Source organism: Astatotilapia calliptera, chromosome 17 (genome assembly GCF_964374335.1).
Source record: "Astatotilapia calliptera chromosome 17, fAstCal68.1, whole genome shotgun sequence".
Taxonomy (NCBI): Eukaryota; Metazoa; Chordata; class Actinopteri; order Cichliformes; family Cichlidae; genus Astatotilapia; species Astatotilapia calliptera.
This window is the reverse complement of record NC_137438.1, coordinates 22,897,658-22,912,780: the sequence shown is the minus strand read 5'-3', so window position 1 is coordinate 22,912,780 and position 15,123 is coordinate 22,897,658. Positions and strand designations below refer to the sequence as shown.

The following is a 15,123-nucleotide window of genomic DNA, read 5'->3' as shown; positions in this document are numbered from 1 at the left end:
ACCTTACATGGTGGTTTAATAAATTCGTTAAGTGCAGCACATTTTTACATAGTCTACTCACAGTATTTCCCTAAATGCTTAGTATGAGTGTATTAAGGAGGTCAAAAGTTTATCATGAAGCTGTCAGCAGTTGGGTTTACTTTGGGGCCATCTCGTGGCCAAGCCGAGACACTATTTGCCCTATTTGATTCAAGTCCTGAAAATGCTCATTTTGCAAAGCTGGCTTTCCAACAGAAACACATTAGAATGGTTCCTGGTTAGTTGTGCACCCTGATGTTCAGCTCTGAAGCGCCCTCTTTAACCTGTGAATGACTCAGACCTGTCCTTTTTATCCTGCTCATACTGCAGGCCGAGTTTCAAAGTTTCCTTCTGCAGTGTGGGTTACATGAAACACAACAAATATTGACTGGGGCTGATCACTTCAGTGGATTTTAACCTTCGGTCTTCAGCTCTGCTCCCCTGCAGGACTCTCTCTCTCTCTCTCTCTCTCCCACTGCTTTGTTTTGTATTGTGTGTTTTCCGTGTGAGGATATGTGCACACGAGCCCACAGACCTAGAAACATGAGGCATCTTCAGGTGTTACTTCTGGGGCTCCTGCTCCTTCATCAGGGCTGCTGCTTTGAGTTTGTGATAGACGGGGAATGGGAGGACGAGATGGTGAGTTGGGAGGTGTTAAAATAAACATTTACATATATATTCAAGCTTAAGCTTAAGTAAAACTGTGTTAGTAGTCTTGGCCTCATATTGAAGACACAATTTTTTACGCCTGTAATTTTAAGTGAATTTTATGCTTTTCATTGATGTTACAAGAGAGCCACTTGTGTTCCATGTAACAGCCAGTCTGCATAAAATATGTAAGATTAAATCTAAATCACTGTCTTGAAATTTGACCTGCAACAGGTCCAAATACAACAAATTACAAGCAGCTATTCCCTGAAATTCGTGCTTATTGTTATACTATCAAGAAAGATTCTTACATGTTTATATTTATTGTGGCTAAAATGAAAACAAACTAAAAGAAATCTTAAAATTAGAGGCAAATCAGAGTTTTTTGACCTCTGAAATGAGTCTAAATGACGTTAAATGACTGGAAAACATTTCCAAAGATCTTTTATTTACTTTCATTTTCTTTGTTCTGCTAGTCACAGATGCAGGATCATCGGGAGAGACATAAGGTGAGAGCATCTTTTCAAAAGTCGGACTTTTATTTTACCTGCACACTGCATAAAGAGTCTTGAAATGTGGGTTTGTCTTTCTCACTGATGTTGCAACGCTTGTATTCGGCAATCCATGGAATTCACATATTGATTCTTCAAAAATAAACAAAAGCTCAGCAAACAAAGCCACTCTGATCCAGTTTTAAATTCTACATCTGCTCAAATTTAATAACAGTTACTGATGCATGATCTCACCTCAGAGAGCACATTAAGATAGTCTGATCACTTCTGTGTGTATTTCAGAGAGCGATTTTGACCAGTGAGGAGCAGGAAGACTTTGAGGTATGACCCCTCGCTTGTTGTTCAAGCAGTCTCTACTGTGACAGAGTTTAACCTTATCTGATAATCAATACGCTGTTTGAAGAGATCCTCGTGACTGACAGGTTATTGACTTTGTTCACTGTAAATCCTGCTCTGCTTCCCTTTGCTGTCCCTGTTTCTCTGCTTTAGAAGCTAAATTAGCGGAAACGTTTTGTGAAGTCTGACTTTTCTTTCTGGATTTTCTTTTTTCTTATACCTTAAACAGCAGCAAAATACGTTAACAGGGAATAATTGATGTTAATGTCTCTCTACATGGGTGTTTCCAGGATTTGTGAGGCCATGGGGGCCGGGGTTTGGGAGGGGGACAATAATAGTCATGTGGGCTCGTGGGAAATCATGTATTACATTAAACAAAAATACACTGTGAAAAACTAGCTTCATTTAATAATCCGAGCCATTATCTAGTATTTGGGAGTTTTCAGACCCTTTCGTTAATTAAAACTGTAATACTGCAATACTTTCAAAACAATATGCATCATATTAATGAATGATGTAGCTTTGTACAATAATCACAGAAATGTTTAAAGGGGCTTCTTTATTTATCATATATACATGATGGAAGACAGTTTTTAGGGTGTTTTTAGGGTGCCGACACCCCATGGGTTAGACACATCCCTGCCTTTGAGCAAGTAATTTAAAAACAGAAAAAAAGCATTAAGATCAAATCCATGAACATTTAGCAAATATCTGATACTTTTGGGTCTTAAAGTAGAGACACTTAGGGATCAAATCTTACCCAAATATCTTTTATTAATAAAGAGAACTTTATTAAAGGCACTGTACTTGATTTATGTTGCTACAGAATGCAATGAGTTTGTGGTTTAAAGTATATAATATTAGAGAAAGACCTCTTATGAAAACTTGACTGTAGGAAAACTTGGTGAACAAAAGAAAACAAAGTTAAAAACGATCCTGATCAGAAAAGCTAAACATCTCTATGAAACGTGCGGGAAATTTCAAAATCTCGTTCAGATATTGCTTAATTCTCTGCACAGGCCATCCGTGGAGATGACATCACCGTCAGGAGCTACAAAGTGGAAAGCCGCATCACTTCACGGTTTTCCCACACCATCGTCAGGAGCTCTATGGTCAATTCAGGCTCCACTCCCCAGAGCATTGCCTTCAACGTCCAGATCCCAAAACGAGCTTTCATCACCAACTTCACAATGTGAGCCCAGATTCACTCAGTGCAAGCAATCCAGTGAAAGGGGCAGATATAATTGAACCGTATATTCCCTTCAGGAATGTGAATGGGATAACGTTTGTGGGCTCAGTGAAGGAGAAGGCGGTGGCCAGGAACCTGTACGCTCAGGCCAGAGCGAGAAACAAGGCAGCCGGCATCATCAGGTGCAGGAGCAAAACAGCCTCTCGGTTTCATCTCCTTTGTGCAGCTTGTCAGTTAAACTCTTTTGTTTTTTTCTGCTTCACAGGACTAATTCCCAGGACATGGAGACCTTTAAAACAGAGGTCCATGTGCCCTCAGGCAGCAATATTGAATTTGAGCTGCACTACCAGGAGATGATGCACAGGAAGCTGAATCTTTACGAGCATACACTGCACCTGCAGCCAGGGAGGCTGGTGCCACAGCTCCAGGTGAGAAGGTCACAAATAATGTGGACGTGCACTTCACCTGGCGATCCTTTCTAATGCAGTGACATTTCAGGTGGACGTGTACATCTTTGAGCCACAAGGAATTGCAACAGTAAAGGCATCAAACACCTTTGGAGCACAATTTGCAGATCTAATTAAAGTAACGTCCACCAAAGACAAGGTAACACCAGAAATATGTGTATATGTGTAAAATATAAACCTTTACAATATAATAAGATTAGCTGTTTTGTTGTTATTATAACATTATTTTGTCTTCCTATTGTAATTATCAGTTTCTTAGTATCTTAATTTCTTCCTCTTTTTTGAATTTAAATAAATATCCATGAGATCGAAGTAACCCATGAGTACAGTGCCATAAAGCTGAAAATGTTTGTTTTACTTTTAATATATTAATTTATCTTTGATCTCATGGCAAACTTTTACGGAACCGTTTTTGTTAGAAAGCTATAAAACTAATTCTGAAAAAAATAAATACATTAAAAATAAATATATATAATTTATTTTAAATATCATTTTAACTGATAAATGTGATCCTGACTTAATTAAAAAATAAACTTTAGTAATATATATATATACAGACCTCCACTTACTAAGTAATAAACACTGAAAAAAATATTTTCCCCTTTTTTTCTTCTTGTCCTCAGGCTCACATTGTCTTCAAGCCCACCGTACAGCAACAGAAGCAGTGTGAAAACTGCACAGAAAGCGCTGTAGAAGGTGTCATTACTGTTTTATATGATGTGAACAGAGACAGCAATGCTGGGGAACTGCAGGTATCACACACTGAGCCTACAAGTATCATGTAAAAGACGATTTTATTGATACAGTCTTTTAGAAATGACAATCTCTTCATATTCCCGCAGGTCTCAGATGGCCACTTTGTTTACTTCTTTGCTCCGTCCAACCTCTCCCCTCTTCCAAAAAACATTGTGTTCGTCATTGATGTCAGCGGGTCCATGTGGGGGGTCAAAATGAAGCAAGTGAGCAACAGTTGTTTACTCTTTGGTCAACATTTGGTGCACTTTGGCTCCTTCTGCTCCATCTTCATACCTCTTCCATCTTTTGTAAAACACTGCAGCCCAGTGGCGGTTTTTCAGAATACATTTAAACCCAAGCTTCTCTCACAGACGGTGCAGGCCATGAAAGCTATTTTGGACGACCTGACCATCGATGACTACTTCAGCATCGTAGACTTTAACCATAATGTGCGCTGCTGGAGTGAGGGGCTTGTACCTGGCTCCTCCATTCAGATTGCAGATGCCAAGAGATACATTGAGAACATTAAACCTAATGGGGGTATGACACAATAATTATTATACTATTATCAAAAGGAGTGCTCGAATGACCATTCCCATGTTAATGTTTGGATTTTACTGACTGCAGGCACCAACATCAACGAGGCCCTACTGAGAGCTGTTCAGATGTTGGTGAGAGCGTCCAATCACAGGGTCATTGACCCTCGCTCCGTCTCCATGATCATTCTTGTGTCTGATGGAGACCCCACTGTTGGTAAGACTGCCTGATTCAGATAATTCCCATTAGCCATCTTGGACTTTTGGAGCCAGAAATGACCACACTTGGACAAAAGAATGCATCACTTTCAGCTAACCCTAGCAAGATGAGTTAGCAAGCTATTAGTGCTAATAAGATTTTTAAAAAAGCATCAGAAGATTTTCAAACCCCAAATTTGAAAGACAGATCTCTAGGATGATCTGTTGGTACAGTTAGCCACACAACAAACCATTTTACTGCACAGCAGCAACACAATAACAGTTAAAAAGGCTCAGGCTAGTTGAGGTGAAGCTTTGCAGGCAGGTAGTAGCCTGTTTTGACTCCTAGTTGTCACTCAAAGAGGTCATGCCACAAATGGAGCCACCCCCAAATGGCTATTTAAAGAACTGCAGGTTTTGAAAATTCTGCATTTTTCAGCCCTTAATCTGACCAAAGACATATAAACTAGTCAGCCCTACTGCAGACAAGTTTGCATTTTCTTATCCAGTATATGATATGTGGTTAAGAAGGCGTCATAGAAATACTGGTATAGTCTTTTAATACCAGGATTTTAGGTGTTGGTGATTCTAAAGCCTTTAATGTGGAGTAGAAGAAGTAGTTTTAGATGGAAACAGCTGATTCAAATTTTCTGCAGGTGAGATCAAGCTCAGTGCAATCCAGAAGAATGTAAAGCGAGTGATGAGGGAGGAGTTTTCGCTCTTCTCACTCGGCATCGGTTTCGACGTGGACTATGATTTCCTGGAACGTATTGCCATGGAGAACAGGGGCATGGCTCAGAGGATCTACGCCAACCACGACGCAGCAGAGCAGCTACGGGTACGGCAAGGAAACACAACAAAAAAAACCCATCCAACTCTGCATCACTTACATTCTTCCTCCAAATTTCCAATTTCCTAAAGTCCAAAGCATTCCTTTACTTCAAGCATCTAATCTTTAGGCATCATACTCCCACTTACTGGTAAACTATTTTCTGGGACTCAGTTTGGTAATGAAAAGGTGTGCCAATCACAGTACAAATAAAGAACAGATTTTTCCTGTAAGATAAAATCTACCTTTTTTGTTGGATGCAGAAAATGATGGCCCGTTTAACCATCAAAACTGTCGGTTATCACCTCCTTTTCTTCTCTCTCCACAGGCATTTTATAGCCAGGTTTCCTCTCCCCTGTTGAGGAAAATCACTGTTCAATTCCAAGCGGACTCAGTTGCAGAAGTCACTCAGAATCACTTTGATAAATTTTTCAGCGGCTCTGAGCTGGTGGTGGCTGGGAAGGTGCTGCCGTCTGAGAGCAACACGCTGACCAGCCTCACCACGGGGTCTGCTGTAAGTGCAACACACCCAGTCATACACCTAACATGCTTACTTAAAAAATAGCCCGAGTAGTAAGGACATGAAGGAATGAAGCCTTACTACCAGTATCCCGTGGTACATTTCGTCCTGCAGGCACGTCTGGACATTATTTTGGAGACGGACGCCGACACCACAGAGCTGGACGCAGAGCTGGCCAAGCAGCAGCACTCTTTCACTGGCTTTGCCCGCCAGATGTGGGCTTACCTTACCATTAAACAGCTGATCAGTGAAAGGTGATGGCTGACCAGTTGCTTCATTTCTTTATACATAGGAGACATTTCTGGTTGATCATTATTGCCAAATCTCAGCTTGACATGGAAATATCATTTGGAATATAACACCAAGTAATGTCAGTGGCCCTCTAATACAAGCAGAGTCAAACCCCTGAAAGAAAACATGATTTCTATATAAATATCCTTGAAGACAACAGCAAATTTGTGGAATTGTCAGTATTTGACAGCTGCGGTGTGGCTCCCCTCCAGGTCTCTGGCTACAACAGCTGTCAAAAAGAGGAAGATCACCCAGCGGATTATGACTCTGGCTGTGGAGCATCAGTTTGTCACTCCGTTCACCGCTCTGCTAGTGGAGAGCGGGGACGCCACGGAGAGGTTGCTGGCTGACTCTCCAAAGGACCCCAAACATGGCTGCTGCTCAGGTGCATGGCAAACGGCAGCATGACACTAAACAAAACAGGTGCTACATGGCTGAGGAAGATGAGGAAGGGAAAGGATCCTAAAGCATTTAAAGCACATGTAGAATAAAAGGGCACAAAATGGGATCATACATATATGAATGAAATGCTGTACATGCAAAATATAATACTTTATTCTCTCACATGTTTACAGGAGGAGGATCAAGTGGTCCACCTCCTGTGGAAATTCTTGTGTACCAGCCTCCACCCTGGGTCATGTCAACCCCAGCACCCTCAATGGGTGAGGTTTTGGAGGGTCCAAAAGAGGAGATCACTCTGCCGGAACGGGTTAACCTTGGTAATACAGGCTGTACACACTCTTACTAAGCATCATGAGTACCTTTCCAGCTGCAGTGTTCCCTGTGAACACGACATAGTGAGTAACCAGCTCAGTGCATCTCTTCCAGTGGATAACGACCCTCACTTCATCATCCATCTGCCCAGAAGTAACATGGACATCTGCTTCAACATTGACTCCAAACCCGGTCATATTCTTAACCTGCTTTCTGACAGTGGAACAGGTAGTAAATGTTCAAAGAAATATGTTTTGGTGTTTTGTTAATCATGACTATATCTACAGTTTACTACTGTAAACAACCATGACGACTTCTCTAAGTAATTTGCAGATCATAAGCTGTATAGAAAAGATTGAAGGAGCCAAAATGATATTGGTGGTTGGTTGGACTTCCATTTTTATGTCAGAATGGTAGCATTTTAGCAGTCACCATCTTGGTTTTCTGAAACTAGACAACACATGTGAGGACCCAGAGAACCAGAGGACACTAACCACTCTCTAGTAGCCATTATAATTCACAAACAACAGCATACCGCAATAGGCTAAATAAGATAAATCCCTAGACTCATTAGGAAAATGCTTTCTGAGGAATTAAAAGGAAGAGGAAAGGTAATTTTGTCAGAGGCTTCCTCACAATCTGACTTATTTTTGTAACCAGAAAAGTCACCCCCTGCTGGTCAGTAGAAAAAAAATGAATAAAGCACTCCATCTTTTATGTACAGTTTATGTTGCAGACCTGAAGTGAATTTTAATTTATTCAATCTTTAGTCTATTAAATTCCAAATTTAACTGAATATTATGCGGCACAATAGTTCATAGATTAACCTCCCTCTCCTGTCCTTAAGGTGTAACTGTGAATGGTCAGTTAATTGGCTCTAAGAAAGTGAACAAACGCACCTACTTTGGCACCATCGGCATCTACTACCAGCCGGACGGAATCAGTGTGATTGTCAGTACTGATGGGATCACCATGACTGATGGCAGAAACAACCACTCCTTCACCTGGGGGTCTACAGCTGAAATAAGACAGGATGGGTAGCTGACTTACCTTTAATTGCTGTTTCTACCTTGCTGTCAGATCCTTTGGGCTAAAGTTGTTTTGTTTCTATTTCAGGATAAGGATTTCCATTGTAAAGAATTCTAATGTCATCATCACAATAAATAATAGTACCCAGGTGATGGTGTTGCTTCACCGTGTGTGGAAGAAACACCCTGTTAATGTTGACTTTCTTGGGATTTACATTCCCAATGAGAACCAGTATTCACCTCTAGTCCACGGACTCATAGGTAGGTCTAGGTGGAGTGAAACACACAGTATCCTCACAGTAATCAAACATTAATGTTGTCAAAATTGTTACGTTTAATAGAGAAGTAAAGCATGGCAGTGTTATAAGATACTAATCAAGGAGCTAGCAATGGCCCAGAGGTAAGATAATAAAAACAGCATGGGCCGCATGATCGAGCCTTGAGGAACCCCATGCAAATGTGGAACAGAAGAAGATGTAATTATTGATATAAATATTGAAGTGTTTGCCATACAATACAAAGTACAAAGAAGACCACTGAAGTTCAGTAAGCACAATTAAGACTGCTCAATTAAAAATCAGAGTCATGACTCTTTTGGTCAAAAGTGACATCCCAGTTATTTAACTACTTTTAAAACATCATGTTTTTGTTTGTTCAAAGTATTATTTGTGGTTGTTAGACTCAAACCAGGCAATTTTTTTCTAGTATTCAATCGTGGTGAGCTTGTATAAATTATAGCTTTAATATCCTGTACTTAGCTGACAGGAGTTTTAACCATTGTGGTTTTCTCCTGGTGTGGTCTATCTGCTTCAAGATTCAAGATGCTTCTCTGTACACGCTGGTTGTAACAAATGGTTATTTTATTTATCGTTGCCTTTTTAGCTTGAAGCAGTCTGGCCATTCTCCTCTAACTCAATGAATTTTTCTCCCAGAGAACTGGGTGACCATTCTCTGTAAACCTTAGAAATAGCTCTCTGGGAAAATCCCATCAGATTAGCAGTTTCTGAAATACTTAGACCAACCCATCTGGCACCAACCGCAACACTTAATCACATAAGGCCAGTCTCGTAAGGCCAATAATCTTGGCCTTGCGAGATGCAATAGTACTAATGCATTTGAAGCAGAACTTTTCTTGCTCTCATATTGTCTTTTTGTGTTAATTCAGCTCATGTTTGAGCTTACAATATACTAAATATCAAAGATAGAGTTTAAGCTAAAAATGTGGTCCCACAGGGCAGTTTTCCATTGAGCCTGAGGTCATCTTATACGACATCCACAAAGGAGCTGACCCCCTAAAGAAGGAGGCCACTATGGAAGTGAAGGGCAACAAGCTGCTTGTCACCAGGTATGTCTTGAGCCACAAAAAAAAAGACAAAAACAAAAACAACAATAAAAAAAATGTTAATAAGAAACCTTCTTGTTAAAACTTTACATTCTTGTTTTTGTGTGTGTCAGGGGGTGGCAGAAGGACTACAGGCGTGATAAGAAGCGTGGCTCCAACGTCTACTGCTGGTTCATTCACAACAGTGGGAAGGGCTTCATTGACGGCCACTACTCACAATACATTGTCCCAAATCTAAGCAGCTTCCTCCACATGCCCTGAGAAGCCAGATCCACACTAAATTACCCTGTCCTGCTATTAATCCCCAGGGGTCAGTAGAGAAAATTAGAACCATATGAGTGAAGGGGAATGTCTTTTTTTCCATTGATGTGCAACTAAATTTATTAATCTTATTTTCCAGAGGACACCAGGAGTAACTTTTGTCAAATTTATTTTGAGAAAATATACATCTGAAATGTCAAAACTGACTCAAATACTAAATAAAAACAAACAAAAACAAACTGCTCAAAGTTCTTCTGGTTTGTTCAAGCAGGTGAAATATGGGACATACACAAGAGATTCCCGGGGAATAAACTCTGACACAGTAGAGTCCTTCAGCTAAAAAGCTACCTGAGGTTTAAACAGGAAGTATGCTTATTCAGGCCAGTTTTGAGAAATCCTCGTAGGCAATGTCCACTCTCTTTCCTTTCTGAGGTCCCTGAGGATGAAGAAGAAAAGACATTTGAATGGCTACAGCAGAACAGAACTTTGACAATACCTAAAACAAACCCAAAATATTAATCCTGAAAACAGGGAGCAATAATTTGGTCATAGTCGGACCTATTACAGCCTGACTAAATGTTTTTCCTTTCAATATATAATGAATACTGTGAAATTAGATTATTCCTAAACTGTTTGACACACCTTAAATCATTTAGCTGATCTTTTTTTATATTCGTGCATGTGCAGACTTTTTGATGGGCGGGGCTATGTAATTATGCACGGACTGATTTGCGCATTTACAACACAGAAGAAGTCCAAACATGGACGAACTAGTTTCCCCCCCCCCAAAAAACAAACAAACAAACAAACAAACAAAAAAACACCGTTAGCGTTAATGCGGCTTAAACATGGTCATCACGATTAAAATCTTTTAATGCTCTCAACCCATCTGGAGCGCAGAATGAACAAAATTTGGACAAACTGCCGAAATGCGTTGACAGAGACATTTCAGGGATTTAGACTCAGTCTGCGCTCCAGATGGGTTAATTGTTAATCGCGTTAGTCGTGATGACGGCGCGTTAACGCTGACAGCACTAAAAAAATATATAAAGTCGCCAATTTAGGATTTCTTTGGCTTTAACCCCGATGAAAGAGGTAAACCTAAGGATGTAACCAAAGCGGTGTGCCACTTGTGCAGACGTATAGTGCGAGAAAAGTACTCAAACACGGCTAACTTGCATGAGCATGTACGTGTCCACCATCGGGCTGAGTAAGTTAGGCTATCACCAGCTTCTGCAGCTCCATCAACAAGCATTTGGGCGCACTCTGAAGAGGGTGCATTTGCTCACAGATGATGAGGGTGCTGTTAAAACAGCGCTAATATTTTGTTTCTGTTGACTGCTTCTATTAGCTCCATCATTATTAGCAAACTTACTAATTTTAATGGTTTAAACACTGTTTAATTCAGTGCCATCAGAAATGATTGCTTAAGAGAATTCTGCATTAAAAAATAAATTAAGCAATTTGTTATTCACAAAAGCTCTTTTTTTCTTTATAAACATAAGGACTCATATGTAATATTGATTGAACAAACAAAGCAATGTGAAGACTTTTGACTACAGAAGTACATTAACTTTTACAGACAAAACTATGTTTTAACATCACAGGGACTTCCTTTGGATGATTAAAAGCGGAAAGGTCAAAATACTTACAGAGTCAAGAGTGAGTGCAGCGCTGAAATGTTTTTCATCAATGCCCTCTAGCAGAGCCTCCATATCTCTGTAAGGACCGTTCAGGATCAAAACTCGTTTACCTGCAGCAAGTTTGAGAACAGGTTTACTACCAGAACAATTAACATTTCAAGAACGGTTTTTCTGTGATTTATACCTGGGGCAGGTATAACTGTCTCTAAGTGATTCTGGTCCAGTTTCAGTTTGTCTCCAGAGTCGATCATTTTTACCACTGCGGTGTATTTGTCTCGTACCTCCTATGAATGAAAAGGATCCGCAGATGTAAGCACCACAGACCTTTAAAGTTTACACACTGCAACCCAAATTTAAATCTAAAGAAAATACTTTACCATGATGACAGCCTTCTTTTTGTGGTATTTCTCCCCCAGTCTTTTGGTGATTACTTTTACTATAATATTGGGCTGCAGCCAGTCATCAGTTCTCACCGGCTGCTGCTGCTGTTGTTTTTTCTTCTCCATCTGTGCAAAAAGGAATCACATACCTGATCAATGAACCTGGCTGCAGTTAACCGAAGACAATGCAAACAAAACAAGAATCACAACCTCTATGATCTCCTCCAAAGCTGATTTCTTCTTCTTTTCCCCTCCTCTGAAGTCTGAGCTGGAGTCTTTCCTTTTTACTGAGGTCGAAGACGAAGATGATGCTGCTTTAAGCGCACTAGCACCCAGAACCGAACTAAAGGAGGACAGGAGCACTCAGTTAGAGGCTGAAGTATTTTACATGAATGTATCTTACACAGAGACCTCTGTACCTTGATTTGGAGGGGCCAGCGACAGAAGAACAGGCACCCAAGTTGAAAGCAACTGTAAGACAGAAATAAGTAAGGGTGAGGGGGAAAAAAAACAACTTTCTAGCAAATGTATTAAGAAAATAAGAAAAAACACAAACCTTTTTCTTCCTCACTCTCCCGTTTGAGCTCTGTGTAGACTGGAGTTTCCTGTAGAATAAAACCACCTTGATTATAAAGAGCTGAACCAGCAAATACAGTACGAGGCTTGGGTCTGCCCTGTTGGTACTCACATCAGTGCCTTTGCCTTCACGGCCTTTGCGGACCTGCTCCTCGATCATTCTGGCACTCCTCTCCTCGTCGTCAAGCTCCTGTTTCTTCTTTCTCGCCTGCTCCTCTTGGCGTCGGATGGTCTCTGGGTCGCGGTCGATGTACTGGATGTACCAGCCTTTGGGGGTTTCATCAACTTTGCAAAAACCTGTTGACGATTTCAAACAAGGTTAAAGTACCATTATATTCCTTTGCATTAACTGCAAAAAGGTTACATCTAGATGAGAGACCTGTCAATTTACCAGTCAGTGATTTGTAATGCCTCATCAATCTACATATACATAATGGACATCAATTTCCAATTCAATTTAATTGTGTATCTAAATAGCACCAAATCACAACAGCAGTTTTCTCAAGGTGCTTTATATTGTAAAGACCCTACAATAATACAAAGAAAAGAGTTTTTCAGGTTTTTCACTCCTTAAAAATTGTCAATTTTTTTTGCCCAAGCTGTGGAAGCAGGTGGTTTGATGAAAGGTAAAAATACTGACTCTAAGTGAAAACTACTCATTACTGATTTCACCTAGTTTTCACCACAGCTGAATCTTCTTCCTCTCCCTTTAAGGGTTGCCACAGCAGATCATCTGCCTCCGTGTCACCTTATCCTTAGCATCCTCCTCTGCATGTCTTCCTTGATTATTTTTTTTCCTCTTGCTTGTCAGCTCCATCTCTAACATCCTTTGTCTAGTACATCCACTGCCCCTCCTGTGCACATGTCCAAACCATCCCAGCATTGCCTCTCTAACTTTGCCCCCAAACTGCTCAACCTGAGCCGTTCCTCTGATAAACTCAGTTATAATCCTGTCCCTCATGGTCACTCAGAATTAAAATCTTAACATCTTCAATTCTGCCGCCTCCAGCTCTCTAGCAGGCCTCACTCCATTTGGTAAACCTTCTCTTTCACTTGCTGTGTTCCTTCTATCACAAATCATCTCTGACACTCATCTGCAGCCACTCCACCCTGCCTACGATGTCTTTTTCACCTTACCCGTGCTCTGTCTGTAGCTGTGGATTTCAACTCATCTATCTTTGCTACTTCTGCAACTTCCCCTTGTTACCAGCATTTCAGTTAAAAGAAACACCATCAGTAGCCCGTAGCTGTCCAATCAACAAGCCCAACACACTATTTTGTTAACTGGTCATTTAAATGTGTTCTTTTAGAATAAAACATTGCATAAATGATTGATTAGATGTGGTTTGTAGTTGAAAGCGAAGCTGCTCAATATATAAACACCCACCTAATTTCACCCTGCTGAAAACTACTCACAAAAACACTTAGGCTGTGATCAAAACACTTTTACTACAGAAGAAAAACACAAGAGTGCATTTCCACAGACCATATTTATTCTTTTCGTAGGTTTCAGACCACCCTGTAGTTCAGTGTTTCACACCAGCTTACCCTCTCTGCCCAGCCACTTGGTGAAGTCGGTCAGAGTCTCCCACTGCGTGGAGTTCATATGGATGTGCTCCCGGTGACTGATGTACTCATTGTAGACGATGTTGTTGTGTACTCGCTTGGTCCCTGTGGATGAGAAAGGAGCAACAAACATTCTTATAACTGACTACAGACAGCTGCTGCTGCAGAAACATCTGGATGACTAGCAAACCCCATCTCACCAAATCGTCTCCTGAGCAGCTCCAGGAAGTCACTTTTGAATTCACTGGGAGAAAAGCAACAAGAATAAAGGCTTATGATCTTTTTCATTAAATCACAAACGTGACGGAAGAAGAAACATGACGTAACTCACTCTGAGAAGTAGTCCATGAACTTGGTGGGGTTCTCAGAGGCCAGCAGTAGCTGCCTCTGGTGGGACTCGGACATGCAGTGACACTTAAATCCGTTCTGTCACCAACAAAAACACAGTTTAGAGTTTAAAATCCTTTAGAAGTACAACGAATACACCTAAAAAAAAAGACCCATTTAATGAACATCTTACCTCGTCCCTGCATTGTTTCTGACACATCTGGCAATACCATCTCAACTTCTGTAGACCTTTGGCTTTTATTCGGTTACTTATCGCTTTGGGTGAAAGAAAATCCGCTTTTCCCATTATGACTAGTTAACTTTAACACGAAACACTTTAGAAAATGATTTAAAAAAACGTGTTTTTCCTCGAAAAGCTGCTCAAACGAGCGCTCGCTGCTAGGGTAAACAGTTTCCGCGTGTGCTTCTACGTCATACCCTCGCGAATAAACGAAAAAACTCGCGATACTCTTGCTGCGCGTTTGTGCTCCTCATAAAGATTGTGTTTTCTGGAATTTTCGTGTACATAACGTTCCGGAAAACACATTCACAAAATGTTTTAACTGTTTTAACATTTAACTAATGTTTCTGCGTTTCATTTAATTGTCCTACAAGAAAAAACGAGTAAAAGATTATTTAAAAGTCTTTTCTTTTGCTAAATAAGAAGAAAAACTCGAAACAAACCAACAAAAAAAGAAAAAAGATGTTTCTAGCTAATATAATAAAATCTTAATTATAGCCCAAGCAAATATTTTGTGGAATTCAATATTTTTCAGTAATTTATTTTTATTTAAACTACATGTAAAAGATAAACTACAAAAGGAAGATGTATGTATGGTTGTGTATGCTACATGGGAACAGATGACTCTTCAGGAGTACTTCATTAACGGTAAGAATTTTGACAGTAAGTCGAGAATTTTCTTTAATTTGTTTTTCCTGGGGAAAAGAGCAGAAGTCTTTTCAGCTGGTAAAAGGGGACATTTACATTTCGTGAGAGACTGTATTGT

At 40.3% G+C, this 15,123-nt stretch overlaps 2 protein-coding genes across 3 annotated transcripts; one reads left to right on the top strand and one right to left on the bottom strand.

Annotated features, from left to right (window-relative positions):
* The first annotated feature begins 467 nt into the window (after positions 1-467).
* itih2 (inter-alpha-trypsin inhibitor heavy chain 2) lies at positions 468-9,863 on the top strand. 2 transcript variants are annotated; one of them, XM_026146695.2, is made up of 21 exons: positions 468-657; positions 1,143-1,175; positions 1,461-1,499; positions 2,534-2,706; positions 2,781-2,885; positions 2,969-3,131; positions 3,202-3,309; positions 3,794-3,922; positions 4,013-4,129; positions 4,277-4,445; positions 4,533-4,658; positions 5,296-5,477; positions 5,797-5,982; positions 6,103-6,242; positions 6,492-6,664; positions 6,855-6,998; positions 7,108-7,221; positions 7,841-8,030; positions 8,110-8,282; positions 9,255-9,366; positions 9,477-9,863. In XM_026146695.2, the coding sequence occupies exons 1-21, from the start codon at positions 532-534 to the stop codon at positions 9,622-9,624; spliced, it is 2,850 nt and encodes a 949-aa protein (XP_026002480.2). In that variant the 5' UTR covers positions 468-531; the 3' UTR covers positions 9,625-9,863. The 2 variants fall into 2 exon arrangements, with proteins under 2 accessions (XP_026002480.2, XP_026002481.2); XM_026146696.2 differs by having other exon boundaries at positions 529-657; positions 1,149-1,175.
* On the bottom strand, positions 9,476-14,575 carry kin (Kin17 DNA and RNA binding protein). Its single transcript, XM_026146698.2, has 12 exons — positions 14,310-14,575; positions 14,121-14,215; positions 13,990-14,033; positions 13,772-13,894; positions 12,336-12,520; positions 12,204-12,252; positions 12,067-12,118; positions 11,858-11,990; positions 11,645-11,773; positions 11,452-11,551; positions 11,277-11,377; positions 9,476-10,060 (listed from the first exon to the last, which is right to left on the bottom strand). The coding sequence occupies exons 1-12, from the start codon at positions 14,421-14,423 to the stop codon at positions 10,001-10,003; spliced, it is 1,185 nt and encodes a 394-aa protein (XP_026002483.1). The 5' UTR covers positions 14,424-14,575; the 3' UTR covers positions 9,476-10,000.
* Positions 14,576-15,123: the final 548 nt, after the last annotated feature.

Bases quoted from the DNA above. Each gene is read 5' to 3' on its own strand.
- itih2 (XM_026146695.2), top strand. From the start codon at position 532: ATGTGCACACGAGCCCACAGACCTAGAAACATGAGGCATCTTCAGGTG. The intron at 1,500-2,533 runs GTATGACCCCTC...TTCTCTGCACAG, and splicing joins AGGAGCAGGAAGACTTTGAG to GCCATCCGTGGAGATGACAT. The intron at 3,132-3,201 runs GTGAGAAGGTCA...GTGACATTTCAG, and splicing joins GGCTGGTGCCACAGCTCCAG to GTGGACGTGTACATCTTTGA.
- kin (XM_026146698.2), bottom strand. From the start codon at position 14,423: ATGGGAAAAGCGGATTTTCTTTCACCCAAAGCGATAAGTAACCGAATA. The intron at 12,521-13,771 runs GTAAGCTGGTGT...AATCGTCAACAG, and splicing joins CAAGTGGCTGGGCAGAGAGG to GTTTTTGCAAAGTTGATGAA. The intron at 12,119-12,203 runs GTTTGTGTTTTT...TCTGTCTTACAG, and splicing joins GGAGAGTGAGGAAGAAAAAG to TTGCTTTCAACTTGGGTGCC.